The following is a 21,055-nucleotide window of genomic DNA, read 5'->3' as shown; positions in this document are numbered from 1 at the left end:
GCTGAACTGGTCCATAACAATTTTGACCAACTCAAGCCCTGGGTTGAATAAACAAACTGATGATGACGTAGAAACTGTACGCAGTAAGGCAAAAGTTTAATCAATTCTTGTCTGTTCCAGAACAGACGGTGTTTACGTCATTACAGAGTAATGCACAGCTGGAGATGAAACAAATTTCAAGATTTCATGTAATCATCACGAGCCAATAGATTTAACCGACAACGTAAATCACAAATACGTCATCACGCAATTGCTGTATGACTCAGTAGTAAAAAGTGTTTCTTAAATTTACTGTGCAAATCTAATCATCCCGTGTACATTGCAAGACACGAGCTGTTCAGCTAGTTAATAAATTCCCTGCTTTTATGGAAACCTAAGTTTCCTTACCATGTTCAGAAAAGCCAGCGACAGGCCTCATTCAATATCCGGTTTAACCAGTCCACACACCCGCGCCATATTCTACGATATATAATATTGGTATACTCCCATCTACATCTAGATTTATTCATTTTTATTTTCCCACAAAATTTTCCGATGGAATTGTAGTCTAGGAATTTGTAATTTCAATGATTGGTGCATGCACCAACCATCTCAATTTCTTTGACGTAATCACCCATAAAAATATTAGGAAAAAGTATAAATTATGAAGTTACTCGTCGCGTAATTTTCTCTTCTTAAAAACAAATATTTTACTCAGCACCCTGTTCTCAAAAAATCCCATACTTTCTAACTATTAAAATTTATGAATATAAAACATGAAGGGTACGGGAAAAACGGATTTTACGAGAGAATAAACGATAGATAAAAAATTTAGAATGTAGAAATTTTCACATCATGATGTTGGCTAAATTGTGAATTTGTCAGATCAGTGAATCGAGCGAGTTCTTAGAAGGTGGAACATACCAACCTTTAATAATTTCCTGTCTGTTAGTTGACCGTTAAGGTAGGAGTTAATTCGTGTAATTTTACGATTCTAAGGCCACTATTGAAAAACAGATTACTTTTATCCAAATTCATAAATAATAAAATAAGACTATCAGTTTTTTATAACGTCACATCCTTAGTAGATATAGCACATTTATTGTTAAAAGTCAAAAATCTTATTTGTTTTCCAGTTTCTCAATTTATTCCCGGTCAATTTTTTTTACAATTTTTCCACTTTCTTTCACGATTATGAATTGTGCGTATATACCCTTTACGCACAAAAATTATTATTATTAATACAATATTAGGAAAGTCAAGTATTTTTAATATCTGTGGTTCAACTAAGTGTGATTAAAAATGATACTTAAAATACAAGCTACCGAAATGTGAGCACTTTTATGGAGCATTAAAGAGAACGCATTACACGGGAAAGGAGACGCTTAAATTTTACGAGGGCGTGGCAGTGTCGATGCCTTTGTACAGAGCAGAATATTGGGCTATGAACAGACAAGATGGGAAGAGCAGGTTAATGAGCCCTTAGAGCAGAAGCTGTCTAGTTAGTTAGTTAGTTAGTTAGTTAGTAAGTCACTCACTCAGTGAACTAATAAAGCAAAAAAAAATGTGTAAATTATTTCTGTTAAATTAACTGTAACAATTTTCCAATTTTCATTATGCATCTCTTCATCCACACAGTATGTTAAACTGCATAATTGATTAGTTTTTACATATCGACTAATTTAATCGCTGAAGGTCAAAATTATTACACCAGCCAGGTCCGGTATGCTACGTTGCACAGATACAACGCCATGGCATGAATGTACGAAGTATGAAAGAGAATAAAGCATGTTTGCTAAACAAGACAAATGGAAACTGTGTTTTTGATTGGGTTAGGTGGATAAAATGTGCTGAGGTGCACCACTCATGTACACAAAAAATTGAAAGAACATTTTGGTTTTAAGACGCAATACGACGAAATTATTTGTGTGTTATCCAAGTTCACGTGCCATAGTTTACGATAGCGCAGTATAATAAAATGTACACCACGCAACACCTTCAAACGTTCATGCACCTACGTGTACGGTAGTTTCACGTAATTTTCTGGAGACACCTAAAAAAAACCACAAACTACGTTACTGAAGAGGCTGGTTCTAAAGACAAAATTATTTTCAGTCTACATTATTTAAATACGCAATATTAAAAGTAGAAGTTTCGTAGCCACAAATAAATAAATGAATAGTCTTCAATAATTAATGGGTATGGATTAAGAAACAGACTGTGACAATGGAAATGAATTAAAAAAAACACAAACTTGAATTCTCAAGGAAAAAATCAGCGGTAGTAGAACTTATTTTGAATTGAAGGTTCTTTAATGACAATACTGTTTCGACTGCAGTGGTCGCATAAGATCGAATGAAATGGGAATATGATAAAAATGCAGAGAATATAAGAGTTTAGAGAATCAGGCAGTCGAAGACTATCTTAAGGTTGCTTCCAGACATTCGCTTGGAGAAGTCAAAGACACTCGTAAAAACGTCAATCACGACACCAGGCATCTCGCTAAAGAATACCACCCGTGTGCCTTCTGAATACACGTCGCTACCGTTGCTATAAAAGAAAAACTTTACAATTATAAAGTTAAGCTAGTTAACGCTGTTTAAAAAAAAGAATAGTAGTTGTTTTTCATACGAAACCCACAAATAAAAGATGAAGTGTTACTGACTGTTGAATCAGGTAGTACATAGAGCAATAACTCGTCTATAAAGAGCTGAATCCAATGTGATATGAGACAAATGTTACGAAGTATCCAAACAGACTGCTGACCTACAAGTTGAGAGAACTTTGTTTTTGCTTTTATTCCAAATCCCAGCTCGAACTCCGTTATAAATCTTTCTTTCGAATTTGAAATTCAATACAGCAGAAACGTTCTGAATAAATACAAGGGAAATCCTATATCTCAAGCAGCCTCGTAGACAGAGTGAAGGGTGATCTTAAAAAAAACGATAACTGGAGATATTGCTTTAAACCTAACCTAACACACGTTGCTTAATAAGAACCTCCATAATTTGTATTCATCGCCAAAAATATAATTAGGATCATCAATCAACGAGAAAGAGGAATGTAGCACACATGCGGTAGAAAAGAAATGCTTACCAAATTTTGTACGGAAATCCTGAGGAGATGAGACCACCCGGAAGACGTAAGCATACACAGAAGAATAATATTAAAAATTAATTTTTAAATATATATATATATATATTGGGAGGATAAGGACCGGTGGCGAGCTCTTGTGAACACAGTAAAGAACCTGCTGATTCCATAGAATGCGGAGAATATTTCAGCTGAACATACCGCTGGATTCTCAAGTAGAACTCTGCCCCAAGCTGCAATCAGGATAAATAAATCTGTGGACTATAATATTATGCTCCAAGATTGATATGAGGTAACTTGAAAGGAAATGGATTTTAAACTTTACGAAAATTTAGATAGAGGGAAATACGTGTATAATCCACATGTTTATTTAATGTCCGCCACTTAATTTGTGTTCTGCTTCTTTCGAATAGGTAGAAAAACACAAATGGATTCGTTGCCGGAAGACTGAATCTGGATAAACAGAAAAAATCATCGCTGGAATTCCAGTTAATCGTGTCCCTGCGTCTTCCTAATGTAGTCAAAGTATTCTTTACTAGACGACCTTTTGTCCAGTTAACAAAACTTTGCCGACATTAAGGAAGAAATCTTCTATGAAAGACTTACCTAAAATCTTCTGAGATATTTCAGGAGAAGCCAAGAACAAATGTACATAGGGGTATGTGACTTGAAGTTCTCAAATCGGTGAAGAGATCGATGTGTTGATCCTCTGGGTTTTAACGCCAACGTTTCGGACTAAAATATACCTCCACATTTACGACTTTTATACATACCGTACGAGTACCGAAAGTTTAAACTTAAAATGCTCTGTTATGTGCGATATTTTACTGCTTTTTGGAAATACACTCAAGCGAGAGATAAATATCCAAACAAACTGAATAAAGCATCCGAGAAATTGCATGCCTATTCCGACTTCATAATTAAAAACTACGAAATTTTGTGTAATAAACTACTTTTTCCTGCGAAATGATTTCAGTTCATTTAACAGAACATTTCGCAGAATCAGGGGGGTTGGGTGTTGGGATGAGAAACTAATTAACGATGAATAAAATTCCTTCAACAAATAGACTATATTTTCATTTAATGTCTTCCAGTAAATGATTACGTCTTTCCCTAATAATGCATTTATAATAAAATTGTAGTTTTTAGAAGTAACTCCACACATGTCTGGGAGACTCGGATAGAAATTCCAAAACACGGTCACGTAAAGTAATATATACACATATGTATATCTGTATATATCTATGCATCATGCATACAAATATTTATCATGTGTTTGTGTATGTATACAATAGAAGTCCTCTCATAGCGTTCGACCGCAGAATCATGAATATAACGTATGTACGTAAGAGACACTGCAGGAAGATGCATAAAGCTACATAATGAGAAAGTTTATGATGAATCCTGAACAAACAGTGTTAACTTAACCTAATCAAGGACGATGAGATGGACAGGACGCGTCTAAAATATGAAAATTCAAACTGTTGTCAGAAATCCTGAAGGGAATAAACTATTTGATAAACCTAAGCATAGATAGAAGGTTAACTTTAAATTGGATTTTAAATAAGAAAACGTGTGAGCTTTTGAACTCTAGGATTTGAGGTTGTCACGGCTATGATTACGAAAATGTATATCTTCTAGGTTTTAGCACCACGTTGCAACACAGTCATTTTTTGATTAAACTGGTTCAGAACATTCCAGTAGCGGGCTGTAGTGAACACGGCAATGAATTTTCAGGCTCCAGAAAGGGATTTAATTTTGCTGATCACGTGATCGAGTTAACAGCTTTTCAAAGGAGCTTTTCTATACTGAGAGTTGAAAACGGTATCCGTATCACGAGGTTTAAAATTGTAGATCACGTGTTAAGGTGCTGAAGTTACGTTTAGCCTTCGCTTGTTTTACTTTCTTAGATATGTTGTTCTTTCTAGTTACTATGTCCGACTTTCTAGATGTATAAAATTACCATAAATTATACCAATGAAACTTCTCTGAGACTCCATATTCACTGCGCGTTCAGGCAGTAAAGAAAAGTTAGTCATCTTCACACTCGCCGCCGTCAGAACCTGAAATCTCACCTAATATATTTTTGATCTCATCCAAATGGTTACACATTCAAAACAAGATCAGCCCAGATGACGTATATTGGTCAATGCATTACTTAATAACACTGTACAGTTAAGTGCAAGCTGTCACTATATGTACACAAACGCAGGCGTGTTAATAACGAACACAACTGTATGAAACGCAATGTTTTAAACAAGATAGTGCATACTTTATAAGCGTTTGGATGTCACAGCAATTCGCATGTTTTCTCATAGGGAATTTATTTTCTTACACACTGAAGATGGAGTGGGTAGTGTTGTTTTGTAAGCTGACGTGAAGGGTACAGCGCGAGTCCCAACTTATTGTCCAAAATTGGAAGTGGCCTCTTCTGTGTAAGAAAGGATTTCGCGATATCACTCTAGGGTCAGAGGGATTGAACAAGAGGTCAACAGTACAAAGAACGGAGGAGGGAGACGGATGACTGAGAAAGATCCGCCAAAATAAAACGTCTTCGGACTTTCAAAAGAGCTGATGCAAAACAAATAAAGAAAGAATTTAATACAAACAGAATAGACGAAAAATAAAAATGATAACTTGGAGTATACAAAGGAAAACAACTTGGGAGGAAGAAAGACAACAAAAGATAAACAAGTTTTAAACAATAAAAACACGATAAAGAAAGACGGAACTGAATTCATTTTTAAAGATAAAAAAAACTTCGGGAACTGTATTTTACGTTTATTTCTCTTAGTTGTCTTTGTGTTATTACAAGCCGCCCGAAGACTAATTTTGACCCTGCTAACCCGCCCACTATTGGAATAAGATAATTTAATGATTCAACCATGAAACTGAAGACAAAGCATTCCTCCGAAACGTCAGCAACCACCCACAAGACATAGTCGACATCTACATCTCTGCTGAGAGAAAGAGCAAATGTAAATATCTTAGCATTGCACACACGTGTTTGTGTTTTTATAAGTCACTGATAGAACTAAGTACGCTAAGTACCACACAATTAAGTCTCACTAATAATGACTAACAGGGAGAAGGGCAGTCTGAGTTCAGACATGAGCCCGAATTATAGGGATCATAGGCCTGCGTTTTAATATTTGAAAGTCGTAGTTCATAAAAACAAACAAATTAATTCACAATCCAGCAAAATATTTTAATTTTGATGATATCAGGACACAGGCACTATAAAAATAAAAGCCGACAGGAAGCTGAAAACTATTCATTATATTCCCGTTTAGGGAAAATTTCCATTCTGCTGAACTGAAATGCAAACATAAATAAATAAGGAAGTTCAAATTATAGAAGATCCCAATTAGTGAGAAGTTTCAGTGTATTTTTATAAGGACAAAGATGAATGAATTCAGGCTAGAATTAACAGGAAAATTAAATTAAAAAGTAAACAAAAATATCGCATATTAGTCCACAAAATATTCAAAACAGCTTAAATTTTATTACCTAAGTAAATATAAACATTCTTTACGTGAAGAATACAGATGAAAATATATGCAGACGATTTCCAGCATTACTATACCCCCTTTAAAGCCAAAGTTACAATTAATATTATTTAATAATTCAATACCACAAAGAAAACATAAAATACAAAACGTAAAATTATAATAAATGTTGAAAGATGTGGTACATATAGATCCCAATAGATTTTAAATGGTTATTACATATTTCAGGCTTTTAATTTATTTTAAAGTGAAGGAGGCGTTAAATAAAAAGAGCTCAGTTTTAAACTTGAGTTAACAGAAACTGTCGTGAATAAGAGGAGCAATGCCCTTTGCTTGTCGATTTATTCTCGTGGCTCTACATCCAACCAAAGTACTTCGGTGCCCGACCTCCCCACCCCCACCCCCTGGCCGGGCGCCAACGTCAGATTGTCCCTGACCTACCCTCTCACACGTCCCGTTCTCCAACTTCCAAAGGCAGAATTAAACATTCCAAAAGACAACGAAATGGGAAGTTTCATCTCCTATTTCCCTTCTGTAATGAACGTATTCTTTTATCTAGCCTGAAATAAAAATTACAGGAGTGTGAGCAAAACACCAAATAGCACCCCAGACAATGCAAATTAGAGGTACAGTGGTGTAAATTCACCCTTGTTCTCACTAGAGTTATTAACAGATTATATCATCATATAATCATGACGTCATTGCCATTAAGCTTGTGTTGTAAACCTTGCATATTAATTTACATTACATACTTGCATTTTATACCATTTCTTATTACATTGAAGATAAAGTACAGACGTCGTTATTTAACGTACTTCGTTTCCATGTACAGTAAATTATGACTAGTCTTGGCCTCGTCAATTTAGTAAACTCCGACCTGGACAAAAGTAGCATCACGTTCAATACAGTAATGAAAATATCTGTCCTGTCAAGAATCAAACCTCAGCTCCTCAGGCTACAGGTTGTCACAAAGTCCGCTTCAAAGCCGATTGTCCCAGATTTCCATTTAAACTCCAGCTCTGGTTACTTGTTCGACGCCTCAGAACTTCTGAAGTTTGTAGGACGTCATCAAACAACTTGTGAGAGACAGTCGACAACAGTTTACCTTAAACTTGTCAATAAATCTTAGTGTCAAGTACGAGACAATGTCTAAACACAAGATGCCGTTTATTGTTTTAGCCGTAGCCACGTCTCTAAAAGTACTTTTCTTGCACATTTAAATCAATCAAGCGTTTCTCCTCCTTTAAAAACACATAACACCTCCACAGATCATCAGCAAATATTCTTGTCTTTGTGTAGTTCTGTCCAAAACACGGAAACACGCCTTGCTGTGCATTTTGGTACAACTACCACAACAAACAGATGTACATTATCCTCGTTATTTCTTACTAGTATAAAATCCCGTTAAAACTCAACGGGGATGACTTTTTTCGTATCTTCATCTCCCACGCTCTTTCCTACTTTTATCATTTTCATTTATACCTTTATCTTATCATCTACTTCCTCCCTGTCCCTTTTAATTGTGCTTCCTATCGTAATTTATCTCCTCCTCTCTAACTTTCCTTTATCCTTTTCAAAAATATCATCTTCTTCCATTTATAACCTATTCCTTTCTCATTTCTTCCATTTTTCCCTCGTATCGCCATTTCTTTCCCTATCTGTTACACTTCTTAACCTCTTCGTACGCAGTAACGGAATTACAACGATGAAAACAGAAGAAGTTCTGCGCGTAAAGTTATTTAAATATTTTCCGCTAGAACGACCCCAAATTGCATTGAAGCAAGGAAGCACTGTGCTTTGTTTTACGAAATAGATTTAATTATCGTAAGCAAGAACGTTTTACTGTGTGACGTCTTACTGGGCGTTCACCCTCAGATGGCCAGACTTTGCATACTCGGTTCACACTCTTGCACAGAATGTATAAAAAGTATTGCCATCAGCTCGAAGATATTTACCATCGTCTTTGGCTTGTTTCTTGGTTTATTTTACCCCTTTCCTTTTGTCCCAATATTCCGAATACCGCCTCCCTCGGCTTTGTCTTAGCATCGTCTGCGTTGTATTTTAATTGAATATTTAAGAGCGTCTTGTTTTAATTCATTTCCCTATTATATTACTCATATATCACGTACACAAGTTCAAAGTTCTTCTTCACAGCCTTTTTCATAAGAAGCACTTGAAATATGCTAATTTTCTCAGAGCTTTTGCTTCCTGCCCACCGTGAACTTATGAATCCGTCTTAATATCAACTGAAATTGGTACTTTGTCGTTACAGAATCCAGACCTAACGAACCAAAAACGACAGAGACGAAACAAAGAAACAGACTGGCCTTGTATACGTCACTTACACATATTTACGTTCAATTCCAGCCCTTTTTTGTTGGACAGAATGAAGCCTAATGATAAATACGTTCGTCTTGACCCCAGTGAACATCATGAAATTACTTTAAATGATAAAATCAGCCAGCTATTGTCCTGCAATATTAACTCAGATAATAATGCCTCACAGTTATACAGCCACTTACAACGTAAATGACGTTACTTCATCAGTTCCAACTGATGACGTCAATATACCCCATGACGTCAACAAACAGCCGAATGGCGTGTACAAGAAATGTCGAGAAGAGTACATTGATGCTAAGCGACTACTACGCCGATAACAATCACGCTCTTCGTTTGTTACGAACACATCAATAACGGCCAAGATCGATATGTTTATAGGCGCTTAACAATCGACCCTATAGCGACAGTTAACTTTCGATTTTGTTCGAGAGGCAGCGAGAAGAACCTGTTTGTTTGCTAGAATAATTTGATCGCTTTTAGGAATTGTCTCCCAAAACTGACGTACGTAACCGGAAAGAAGACAACAAATGAATGTCAATATATCGATAGTTAGTCCTTAAAATGACGAGTGTTTCTTGACTCGAAGGAGGTATCTGCTTCACTTCACGTAGTTTCTCTCTTGATATTTCGATGGTGTGTGCGAACTTGTGTTTCTATAACGACGAAGGCAAACGTCCGCCTTCATAACCAAAGACTGACGAGGCATTTCACCACAAAGAACGTGAAATGGCGGCTGTCCACTTCTCGCTATTGTATCCCCAGTGTCAGAGGATTTTGTTTCCTTAAGCGTCCACTGTATGAACTGGCAAACAACCAATTGCTAATGGAACACACACTTTGCTTTGTCTGTTATGGTATCTTCTCTTTTATTTTGCAAATTTGGAGATTGGTGTTTGTTTTTTATACATCAAATGTTGGGAGATCAGCACAAAAGCACCATGCAGAGGCGGGGGTTGTGGAACGCATGTAGGCGTTTGCATAATAAACGTCTGACAAGGCTATGGACCCAGTTCTCAGCCAAATAATTTATCCTGAAGGACATCAGTATGCTGTTTCCTTCCCGTATAAAAATCCAGAATTAATGGAAATACATCACCAACAGCATTATAAATAGCAGAAGGCAAAATGCATACATAAATATCACGCAAGACAGAAATGAAGACAGAGGCGCGTAGTGGATGTAAGTGGCTTACGATCATTACTGCTTTCTGCTTAATGCCTCCCACGTCATTATTTATACAACCCAGAAGACAGTCAAATTTATACTCGTCTCCGTGAGAACCTAAAATATCACACAGTCCCTGATAAACTTATAGCTCAGCTTTGATGCCAAAAAAATTGGAGAAAGGATATAAAAAATAGAACTTAAATCTACAATTAACATTACGTTGATCGTCGAAGGGAGTAAAAAAACCCGAAAACAAATACAAAAATGGAGAAATCACGACAATGCTTCGATGTGTAGGAACATAAACCTATAAAGTTCATGATGATGATGATGAATAAAAGCTTTATTTATAAAAGAAAAGTGTTTTAGGAAAGAATCAAACTTCGAAGAACAGAGTTCCGTAACGACAACAAAGCAACTGCTACTTGAGAATGCAAACTATATGAGGTGGATAAACGTGAACTCTCAAGCAGAAGACTTCAAAGAGTATAAAGGCAGTTGAGTCAAAGAATTAAAAGTTGCCATTAATCACCTTTCCAAACTCTTGGCACCCTTAGCACGTCCCGAGCGCCCACCGACTCTTCAGCGGATAAATACATAACTTTGCCAAACTTCGAGATAAGAAGAATGGGGTTATCAGAATAATAAAATCTCAGGAGTAAAGAAAACCAACCAGCGCCTTAAAAATGCAGGGGTGACAAAACTGTCACGAATTTTCTCAAGCAAAAAATACCCTAAATACTATACATTTCTTCTGATGCTTCGTCATTTAATGACGTTGTTTCTAATGCAGAGGCTATACAGAATCGAAAGACCTGGAAACATCAGCATTAATAATGAGTACACAATGATTCATAACAGGATTGTCGTGGCATATTTTAAGGTGTTACAGCATTTTCCTGGAAGGACTGGGTAAAATAAGGAAAAACCTGCTTCAATTCTTGGGCCAGAGACGGGTTATAACGACATAATATCTGTGGGGTTTCAGTCCATTCAAGCAAATGCTGCGATGGCACGTTACAATGGGCCACGACAGCTTTAATTTACATCACTCCCAATTCATATTTCACAAAATCATACTATCGACCATTGCTACGAAGCATGTGCAGTTGAGAAAGCATCGTTAAATGAATTAAGATTGAAGATTCAGCAAGGTATTACGAATAAAACTGTTTTATACAAAACTTTTAACAAATTACTTCTTAAAAATACTCTCTTAAGCGATAGATATTTTTTTTATTAGACTCCAGGAACGAGACAGGAGAAACTGTCAAGGGACAGTCCGCATCATTTCATTTATATTCGTAATATTACTGCTTCAAATAATGTCGCTCCCGAAATTCGATACTTGCGAGAACTAACACCATCATTTGGTTTGAATTCATATCACTTTCGATGCTGCCACGTCTACTTTAAGTACAGAAAACAAGATGAAGTTTCCCTCCAAGGAAGGTTCTAATGGAACTCATTTTCATCCCCCATCACCCCTTTAAGAATAATTAAATTATTAAAAGTGATATAAATTTACGCTCCAAGGCTCGACTCAGAACGAATCAGTAACAGCAGCTGGCAGTTGCTTACCCCTCCCACCCTTCCAACAGTGAGAAAGAAATTTTCAATTCATTACGAGTATGGATTGGATTTAAGAGTCTGAGGATAACGTCCAGTCTCTCTTAAGAAAACGGTAATGAATTTTTGGATTTAATGAAGGGCGCACCCTTCCCAAAATTTCGGCATTATCGGTGTACCCCCGGTTTGCCTTTGTGGTGTAAGTAAGCAAGCATTACTCATCAGTCTGTTGGTTAGTTCTTCTCAGTTTAACAAAAGGTTAATGTACATATATCAATATATATATATATATATATATATATATATATATATATACATACAGTGTGTCCGTAAAATAATGGTGGGGTAACAAATAGTCATAGTTTTGGAACAAAGCATGACAGACACATGAAAAGAACGTCAAAATAAAGAGAAACTCTCCAAGAATCTTACCTGTTCAGTAGATTTCGATGTGCGCTCCTTTAGTTGCCCTGCAGACATCAAGCCGATATTCAAGCTCTTGCCATACACGATCGAGAATTTTTAGACAGGTTTATGTTCAGTGATGAGGCTACGTTTCATGTTTCGGGTCGAGTCCATCGGCATAATGTTAGAATATGGGGTAATGAACCTCCATATGTCATTATGGAACATCAACGTGATAGCCCGAAAGTTAATGTGTAGTGCGCAATTGGACGAGACAGAGTCATTGGCCCCTTCTTTTTTGCTGAACAAACTGTGACGGGAAAGAACTTCCTGAATATGTTAGAAGGGTATGCAGTGCCCCAAATACCGGAGAATTTCATTCTCCAGTTAGATGGAGCACCTCCACATTTTGCCACATTCGTGCGGGATTACCTAAACCAAACATTTCTTCAGCGATGGGTCGGACGAGGAGGGTGGATAGCCTGGCCTCCACGCTCTCCAGATCTTACCCCTATGGATTTTTATTTGTGGGGTTATGTGAAGCAACAAGTGTTCTCTGTCCAAATAACAAATTTGGACCATTTGAAAGAACGGATCGCTGAAGCTGTTTCATCTATCACACCGGATGTTCTCGGTCGTGTATGGCAAGAGCTTGAATATTGTTTTGATGTCTGCAGGGCAACTAAAGGATCGCACATCGAAATCTACTGAACAGATACGATTCTTGGAGAGTTTCTCTTTATTTTGACGTTTATTTCATGTCTCTATCGTGATTTGTTCCAAAACTATGACTGTTTGTTACCCAACCATTATTTTACGGACAGACTGTATATATACACATATATATTCATCCAACAGCAATAAAAAAACACATGATTGACCTTTCTTTGCTGTCTCCTTTTATTGCATCAAATCGCCCGAAATGAAGTCTGTTCACGAAGCACTAGACGTCCACTTCGCGACGACTTCGTACCAGCTTCACGATCGCAGGTCAGTCTCAACGCCAACATTCCACTTGTATTAGTACACTTCTCTTGGCTAAATTGAGTTTTGATCAGAACATGGTCGCTTTTTAAAATTCACCGTAAATAACCATGCCAAACCACGCCGTTGTAGAAAGAGTTCCTGATTTAATTTCAGTTAATTCTAGTTAAATTCTGGATCATAAAACCTACTACCCTGAATTACGTTGCCCGTACCTTTTCTATGCATCCGCACCAAAATTCCGTTTATTGTGTTAGCTACGAACCATTCTCACTCACCCCTTACCAATTTACTAATTATCACATTGCCATTTCTTATTCGAGGGCTTTACCCCCGGTACCCATTGGATAGTGGACTGGGTGGACCCCAGAACCGGTCTGGACGCAGAGGCTAGAGGAAAAATCCTTTGACCCCGTCGGGGATAGAACCCCGTCGCCCAGTACATAGCCAGTCAACATACTGGCTGAGGTAAGCAGTCTATTTAAACACAATTATAAATGGAAATATATATGGCTATAATTTATTTCCTCCTTGCACAAAATTCAATCCGTAACGTCACCAACAGCAGACATAATTATAAGTCAACACTCGAAACACCCCGAACTTCACTGTACACAACTACATTCGCGGAAGCAACCACCATTTCACATCACGGTCAATCACTAAAACTGGAAAATCGCTTTATATCGATAATCTTCAACTACATGATCCAAAAATACAAACTCAATTAAATATCCCTCTATCACGCACACTTCATCACATCGATCCGCGACATCTATCGATTAACGTATCAAGTTAAAACCTCGACATCTTCTTCGAAAATTATTTCCGGTTTTTAAGTTTCCATGGTCGAAAAGTGGTCATACTTTCTCGTCCATAAGTAACTGGCTGAACCATCTTCTTCTGAGTCGCTCCATATATATATATATTAATCCACCTTAAAAAGACAAACTCACACCACCAATCCAGATTTAGAATAAGTGTGACTTTATCTCCACGCCCCTACACGTCTTCGCGGTGCAAGGGCAACTTTTCGTTTTTAAAACCTGTAAAAGTAATTATCTAAAACACCACGAAAATGATTTGTAGCGTTGATATTCTTACTGTCAAGTTAGCCTCTTTTACATGTAAGCTAGCCAATCGTTTCTCGGTACTTAAATTGCAAATGGAATTCATGACGTAAAAGGTGTCGATGGGTTAATCAATACGATGCGATGTCTAGCGGCAATGCTAACTGCAAAGACTCCCATAGGAATACATAGTCTTAGAATTAATTTAGTTCACAAAATTAAGTGGAAAGTAAAGACAAGACCATTTCTTTAAAATTTCTTAAGTAGAATGTAAATTCTTCCTAGCTATTTTCAATTACAAAGGCTGTCAATTTAAAAATCTAGTTGAAAATAATTTCTCACTAAAACCATAAACTCAGGACAAATAAATAACTTTTGATATGAAATTAGTCTTAAATTTTAGAAAATGAACTTCACGTATTTTCTCAGACTCTGCACATAAACATACCAAGACATGAAAATGAGTACTGATACGAAAGAGTACACTCACATTTTCTAGTATTTAAAGATGCTCGTTATATTTGGCGTAATTACTTCAGTCTGAAATTATTTACTTTCTGCACTTCTGCTCATCTATTAATATTATCCTACTAAGTTCACAATTTTGTATATACTAACCCTTAGCATAGGTTTTTTTTCATAATTTATACTAGTAAAAATACAATGAGACACAAGAACAGATTGTCAGATTTATTCGTCTTCCTGATAAGATAATGCTGTTTAGAAATATTTCAAATTGACTTACACCCTCAATACTCAAATTCTGGCTGTCTGTAAATTGATCCACGGCAATGGAAGTTCTTTCCAATTCAAAAGACAATACATATCTAATCCACTTACTACTATCTCAGACTTCATAGGATTTTGTTTATACACAACCAATGAAAATACAAATTTTTGTTTACCTAGCTGACCGACTACGCATGAAAAGGGATTAAAATTAATGTTTATTCAATTTATTCTCAGTTATTAATTACATTTATGAAAAGTCCACTAATACAACATAAAATACAATACAAATCAAACATCACTTACGTAAGCTACTTTCCCATATATACCATATTACTCTTATTGATACATTATAAGAATGTGAAAAGTGAAAAAGTTCTTTGATACAAATAAACAATCAGCGATAATATAATAAATGGTTGGATTTAAATGAAATTATACCTAAAATAGTTTAAATATGTACATGCAATTGCAATATAGAATAGGTCATATGGTAAATATATTTAAATGAAAATTTCCTTAAGATATTAAACGCATTCTGTACACACACACATTTAAATATAAATATGGCAATAAGTTATTTATTTACTATGACTTATTTCCCAGGTCTCACGCATTGTCATAAACATAAGAGTATAAAAAAATAAGTAATTATTCCACATTGATAATTGTCATTATTCTGTCCTGTATCTGGGCATAAATCACTTAATAATATCACGTGTTCTCAGTTGTGTCAATTTTTCTATGATCCGGAATTCTGATCGTAGCTTGCGACTAATACCTGTTTTCACGCTGAGCATTTCTATCATAATATCGCCCTCGACATGTATATTACTCGTCTGATCCTGGCATGACGTATTTTTTTAAAATCAGTTTTGAAACTGATGGAGAAATCTCGAAGCAGCAAGAATTCTGGATTAAATTTGAACTACCATCATAATGCATACTGTTTCTCCACTGATTATGCACACTTCTTTATCGAGTAATATATTTTTACCAAACTAAGTCAAAACATCTCAAGTGAACCAACGCATTGAAATACTTCATTACAAAAAAAATCTCTTCATCTGAAGACACACAAGACAGGACGTGAATCGCTGTAGTATCTTTTAATATGAGACGCTGTACTTCAAGGTGCAATGGATCAGTGGACGTCTCAAGGCACGTTACCTTCCGCTGGCCAGACTTTAGTTTTCTGTTTAAAATTCCTCTTCGATGACGCTATTTTACACCCAGAGCACACGTGGCATTACTCAGCCTGACTTCCGCCACGCAACTCCATGAAGTCACATTCTGTATAAATGACACTTCACAAACTTTATTCTTCACTTGTTTTGGTACAGTGCAAAATCAGGAATGCAACTAGTCAGTACAAATCAATTAGTTTGCTGTTTCTAGAAATTTTACGTTGCTAGTTGTCTCATTATTAATGAAAGCATGGGTTCCATTTCATCAAAATATTTTGACATAACCTATAATAGTTGTATCAGCTAGAAGCAGGGCATGGATATATTGTTAGTTTGTAAAAATAAAACTTATTTAGAAATTGGAATGTATAAAAGGGCTATATATATATATCAGAATTTTCAAAAGCATTCTGCTAGTAAACCATTTTGGAAATTGTAGTTCTGAGTTTTTTGTATAAGCTCTCTCTTGACTGAAATTTCTGTAATGATTATCGCAAAGTAGACAAAAAATAAGAGATAAATGGGAAGAGAGAGAAATAAGTTCATTCGTTACTTCTGTGGTTCCCATGCTTCTCACTTTGGCACTGTGATCTATTTTACGTTTCTTGTTTCAAAATTGCAAAAACATTGGCAGTAATATTCATCAAAAACTATTAATTCTTAATACATATAATGAAATCTGGTTTTGCAAACTGAAAAATCAGGGCCAGAGATTACTTTGGAAAAATGAAACAGAAAATACAGTACAAGTATTTCTGTTTGATTTGGTCTACATTTTATTGCAGCACCATTAAATTAATATGCAGTACATAAAATTGTTCATGAAGTTTAAGTTACCATAACATTTTCACCATCAGTGGGGAGTTAATTATCGTACGTCTTTAGCCAAATCTGTTTCTTTAAATTGTTATTACCATACAAGGCTATATTTCAGACGCGCGACATGCCGATATATAGAATGTTTTTGTTGTTTTCCGTCAAAAAATCTGTACTTTAATTTTGCTGAGGTCAGAGCTTAATATGTAACACCTCTACAGTCTGGAAAAATTAAGCTCTGAATACAATTATCAGTCCAGATATTTTGTTCTAGTAAAAATACACTGAAACTATATGTATCATCCATATCAGTTACATCCGAATTAATAAGTTAAGCCAGAAAGATTGGTGATACCACTTCACTCAGCCTTTGTTTTATAATTTGCATTATGAAAATCATAAACTTGGAGTTTAGTGGCTGCTTTCTTCTCTTCCTCCTCCTCTTGTCTCCGAAATACATGTGAATAGTCCGATTTCCTTCTTGCGTACTCTCTAAATCCATCTGAAGCATGACAAATTCATATAAGAAATAAATTAAGTTCAAATATAAGTCACATTCTATATCCAGTTCAATTACAATAAGATTTACACAAAAAGATGCTTTCTTGCGTTGTGGTCCGAGTCATAAAAAGCTTCTTTGACATTGACTATTCGGATGCACATGCCAAGAATCTCAGTAAAATTTAAATAATCTCTGAGCAAGATGTAGAAATAATAAATTAATTTGTTATTTATTGGTTTCTGGAACATCGTAACTACCAGTTACGGATTTTTTCACGTGCCTACCGACGTCTGCCAAATTTAAATCTTTAAAAATGTTGTGAATATTAGGCCAAGGTTATGGATCAGATTCTAAATTAAACTGGAGCTTGTATCTGACAAGAGATCATATTTATTGGGATGAAAAACTCTATCCCATCCTACACATACTCCTAGCCAGATTGGTCGAAGGGGAGAGGTCAGACTAAGACAGGTACACTGGTCCTCCAGGTTGGGGTTGGTTGCAAGGCTAACAACCTTGCACCGTAAAAAGGAAGATATTTTGAAACCTCAATCAAAGCCTCGGACAGACGGACCTAATGGAAGAGGAGAATTGAGGAGGCCATGGACCGAACATGAACCAGAGAGCCATAGAAGAAGAAGGTGGAGAGTACCCAAACATCATTGACTATGTGGGAGTTTTTACTGCAGTCAAGACATTCATGACTGCAGGCTTATGTTTAGTCTCAAGCGGGGAAGGAGAAGAATTAAAGCTACAAAAGTTTCCTTCTACCCCCCAAGAACAGAAAAGACCATGATCATCAACTGTTAGTTGAGGAATTTGGGTATCTGTTGACATGTTCTAGCCACAATCATCCCAAAATATTTTTTTGATTTTTTTTGTACCTTAATCCATGTGGTATGCAGTTTTATAATTTTTTAATAGTTCAGAAAGTCTCTTTGGCATGAAGAAGAATTTCTTGATCGTTTAGGAACAGAAGGATAAGCGGGAGATAAGAGGGAGATTCTTATATCGTGACGGCCAAGTTTTGATTTTCGAAAATAAAATTTAGTTTCTGTTGCGCGATTCCTTAAATAATCCCTCTGCCAACACATGAAATGATACCAGATATACTCCCATTCAAGCAATTCCAGGAATTTTATATATATGTTTTACATAGTGCATTACTTTTCTGTAAAAGGGTAAGTGCTGATACTCAAATTTTGGGAATGGGAGATGGATACTCGCAAGTTCTACAGACAAGAAGGTGACCAATAAATTCAAGGCTCAAGTTAAAAATGAATCTTCTTCTTCTATGGCTCTCCGGTCCATATTATGTCCATGGTCTCCTCAATTCTCCTCTTCCATTCGGTCCTCTGTTAGGTCCGTCTGTCCGAGGTTTTGAAACATCTTCCTTTTTACGGTGCAAGGTTGTTAGCCTTGCGACCAACCCCCAACCTGGAGGACCAGGGTACCTGACTTAGTCTGACCTCTCCCCCTTGACCAATCTGGCTAGGGAGGCTCTACCAGTAGCTATGCTACCACCAGCATAGCTCTTGCGGTCACTGAGGTACTCAAGCCCCACCACCACGACAAGGTGCAGGTACCATTATGTGGGGAGTTAAAAATAAATGTTAATCTCTATTTCATCTCTTGTTAGCGACAGATTTTTATTTGTGTATTTTAATAAAAACAGGTACTGGTATGTCACACCATTACATATGACCACAAAGAAAGCAATGTCGTTACAAGTGTGTGTATCCAAATAACGAAGCCATCTTCTCAAAAATGCATGGCAACAACCTGAATACTTATAATCCAGTTTCAATTTCACACACACAAACTTTCACCAAAAAGAAGAGAAAGTAAGGAAAATTTTACCTGATCGACACTTACCAAACGTAATGCAACCTCTCCCTGCTGTATCGATCTGTCGGAACACACGCTGTGCCTCCTCTGATGGCATTGCTAGTGTGTGGTAAAGTGCTTTGCACGCATCTGACTGAGACACATTTCCCTTACCTCCACGATCAAAGATCTGTAACATAACGTGTGCGGCGCATTAAACATACAGATACTCATACAACTTCGCTACATGCGATTGCGTACTGCTAAAGATACAGCCCTGTATAATATGTTACCTTAAATGCTAATTCCACCATTTCCGCTACATTACTAGCTTTTGATATTACAAGAACTCCAAGTAGATATTCCCGGAAGTCAATAATACCTGCACAGTCCTGTAAAAAAACACATATGTAGCATAAAACTTCTTATATTTTCACCTCACACAAAAAAAAACATGGTAATCCACAAAAAATGTTAAAACTCAGTTACACATCAAAGAAAGAAAAAATTTAATGTTAACCATAATTTCATTTTGTAAAAGTTGGTCTAGAATTAAATTCAGAGAAGACTAAGTCTCATTACCAGAAAACAGGACAAAACACCCTCAAAGTGCAAGGATAATATATTTATGAATGACGTTAACAAATAACAATTGAATTCATGAGAAAATTAAGAGCGGGCTAATATGGTTAACGTTTGCTACCATGCAGTTCGGAATCTTATTACGACTACCTTGTCATAAAGTCTGAATAGCTGTTGAAGAACTTCATTTGTAGAAGGAACTTCCAATCGTCTCGCAAATTCCTTGTAAGAGATTTGCCCGCCTTCATTTGTGATAATATGGGGCGATTGCGTGAGTATTTTTTCTTCAATATTTGCTTGCGACAGACTGAAAAATAAAAAGAGTAAAATGTTCTCAAGATGAAATAAACTTTATACTCTGTCAAATTATGGCACAACTCTTCAATGCCAATGTTCCGCCACTATGTTGCGGCGCTTGTTAAAAGACACCTATTAGAATTACTTGCGCATGGTCCAAGGGGTTTGAATGGATGCACAGATGTTAATCTTTGACAGTGTAATAAATATGCTCCGGCTGAGAGCATAAAAATTCTATTGATGATATTCTTCTTCAAGGTTTTGGTGCTGTATAGACTTGTCAGTGGAAGCCAGTGTTTTGGAGATATGTACTGTCTCCATCTTCATTGCTGAATATGGAGAGTATGTCTTTCCAAAATGCTGGCATCTACCGACAAGTCTACACAGCACCAAAACAAAGAAGAAGAACATTATCATCCTCACTGCTGTGAAGACAGCAATAAGAATTTGTAATCTTTTGCCACACCATGCAAACTTAACTATATCTTGACATTATCAGACCAGTCACTTACTACTAATAATTAAATCTATCTTGCATGTAATTAATTACCAAACAATAATCCATAATTAAAATATTAATTAGTGCACACGAGTTAATTTCCAAATGAGTAATTTAAGGATTTTAATTACAACATTTGGGTAGCATTAAAAGTTTTAATATATTATACATGGCAGCAGACATACAATATTTTTATGTACTAACTGGATTAGGAACAGAAAGATACTTACCCTAATTTTTGTCTCAACTTTTGTACTTCTACAAGTTCAGATGCAAATGGTAAATTCATTCTTTTCGCCTTTGTCATTAAGCGACAGTCATCATACGTGTAATCAGAAACGGGTATTCCGAGATGTCTAAAACACACACAACGTAAGACACTAAATTACAATTTCATCAAATAAAATGTTGATATGTAAGATTTGAGGTTTTCACAGCGGTGAGTATGAAGATTTCTGTCTTCTGGGTTGTTGTGCTGTTGATGAATCATCGCCCTGAT

The 21,055-nt window shown here is 36.2% G+C and overlaps 1 protein-coding gene across 2 annotated transcripts in view; it reads right to left on the bottom strand.

Moving 5' to 3' along the window:
* Positions 1-15,057: 15,057 nt before the first annotated feature.
* Positions 15,058-21,055, bottom strand: part of LPCAT (lysophosphatidylcholine acyltransferase) — a 42,220-nt gene continuing 36,222 nt past the window's right edge. For both annotated transcript variants that reach the window (XM_022081561.2, XM_022081560.2), the window contains exons 7-11: positions 20,787-20,912; positions 19,911-20,067; positions 19,472-19,570; positions 19,227-19,368; positions 15,058-17,351 (exon numbers count right to left, since the gene is read on the bottom strand). In XM_022081561.2, the coding sequence (XP_021937253.1) occupies positions 17,209-17,351; positions 19,227-19,368; positions 19,472-19,570; positions 19,911-20,067; positions 20,787-20,912 (667 nt within the window). In that variant the 3' untranslated portion in view covers positions 15,058-17,208. The remainder of the gene's footprint in view (positions 17,352-19,226; positions 19,369-19,471; positions 19,571-19,910; positions 20,068-20,786; positions 20,913-21,055) is intronic.

This window comes from Zootermopsis nevadensis, unplaced genomic scaffold (assembly GCF_977971745.1).
Source record: "Zootermopsis nevadensis isolate Lab colony 2312 unplaced genomic scaffold, Znev_1.0 Znev_ptg000017l, whole genome shotgun sequence".
NCBI classification, from domain to species: domain Eukaryota; kingdom Metazoa; phylum Arthropoda; class Insecta; order Blattodea; family Termopsidae; genus Zootermopsis; species Zootermopsis nevadensis.
The sequence above is the reverse complement of the archived record's forward strand: the minus strand, read 5'-3'. Positions and strand labels throughout refer to the sequence as shown.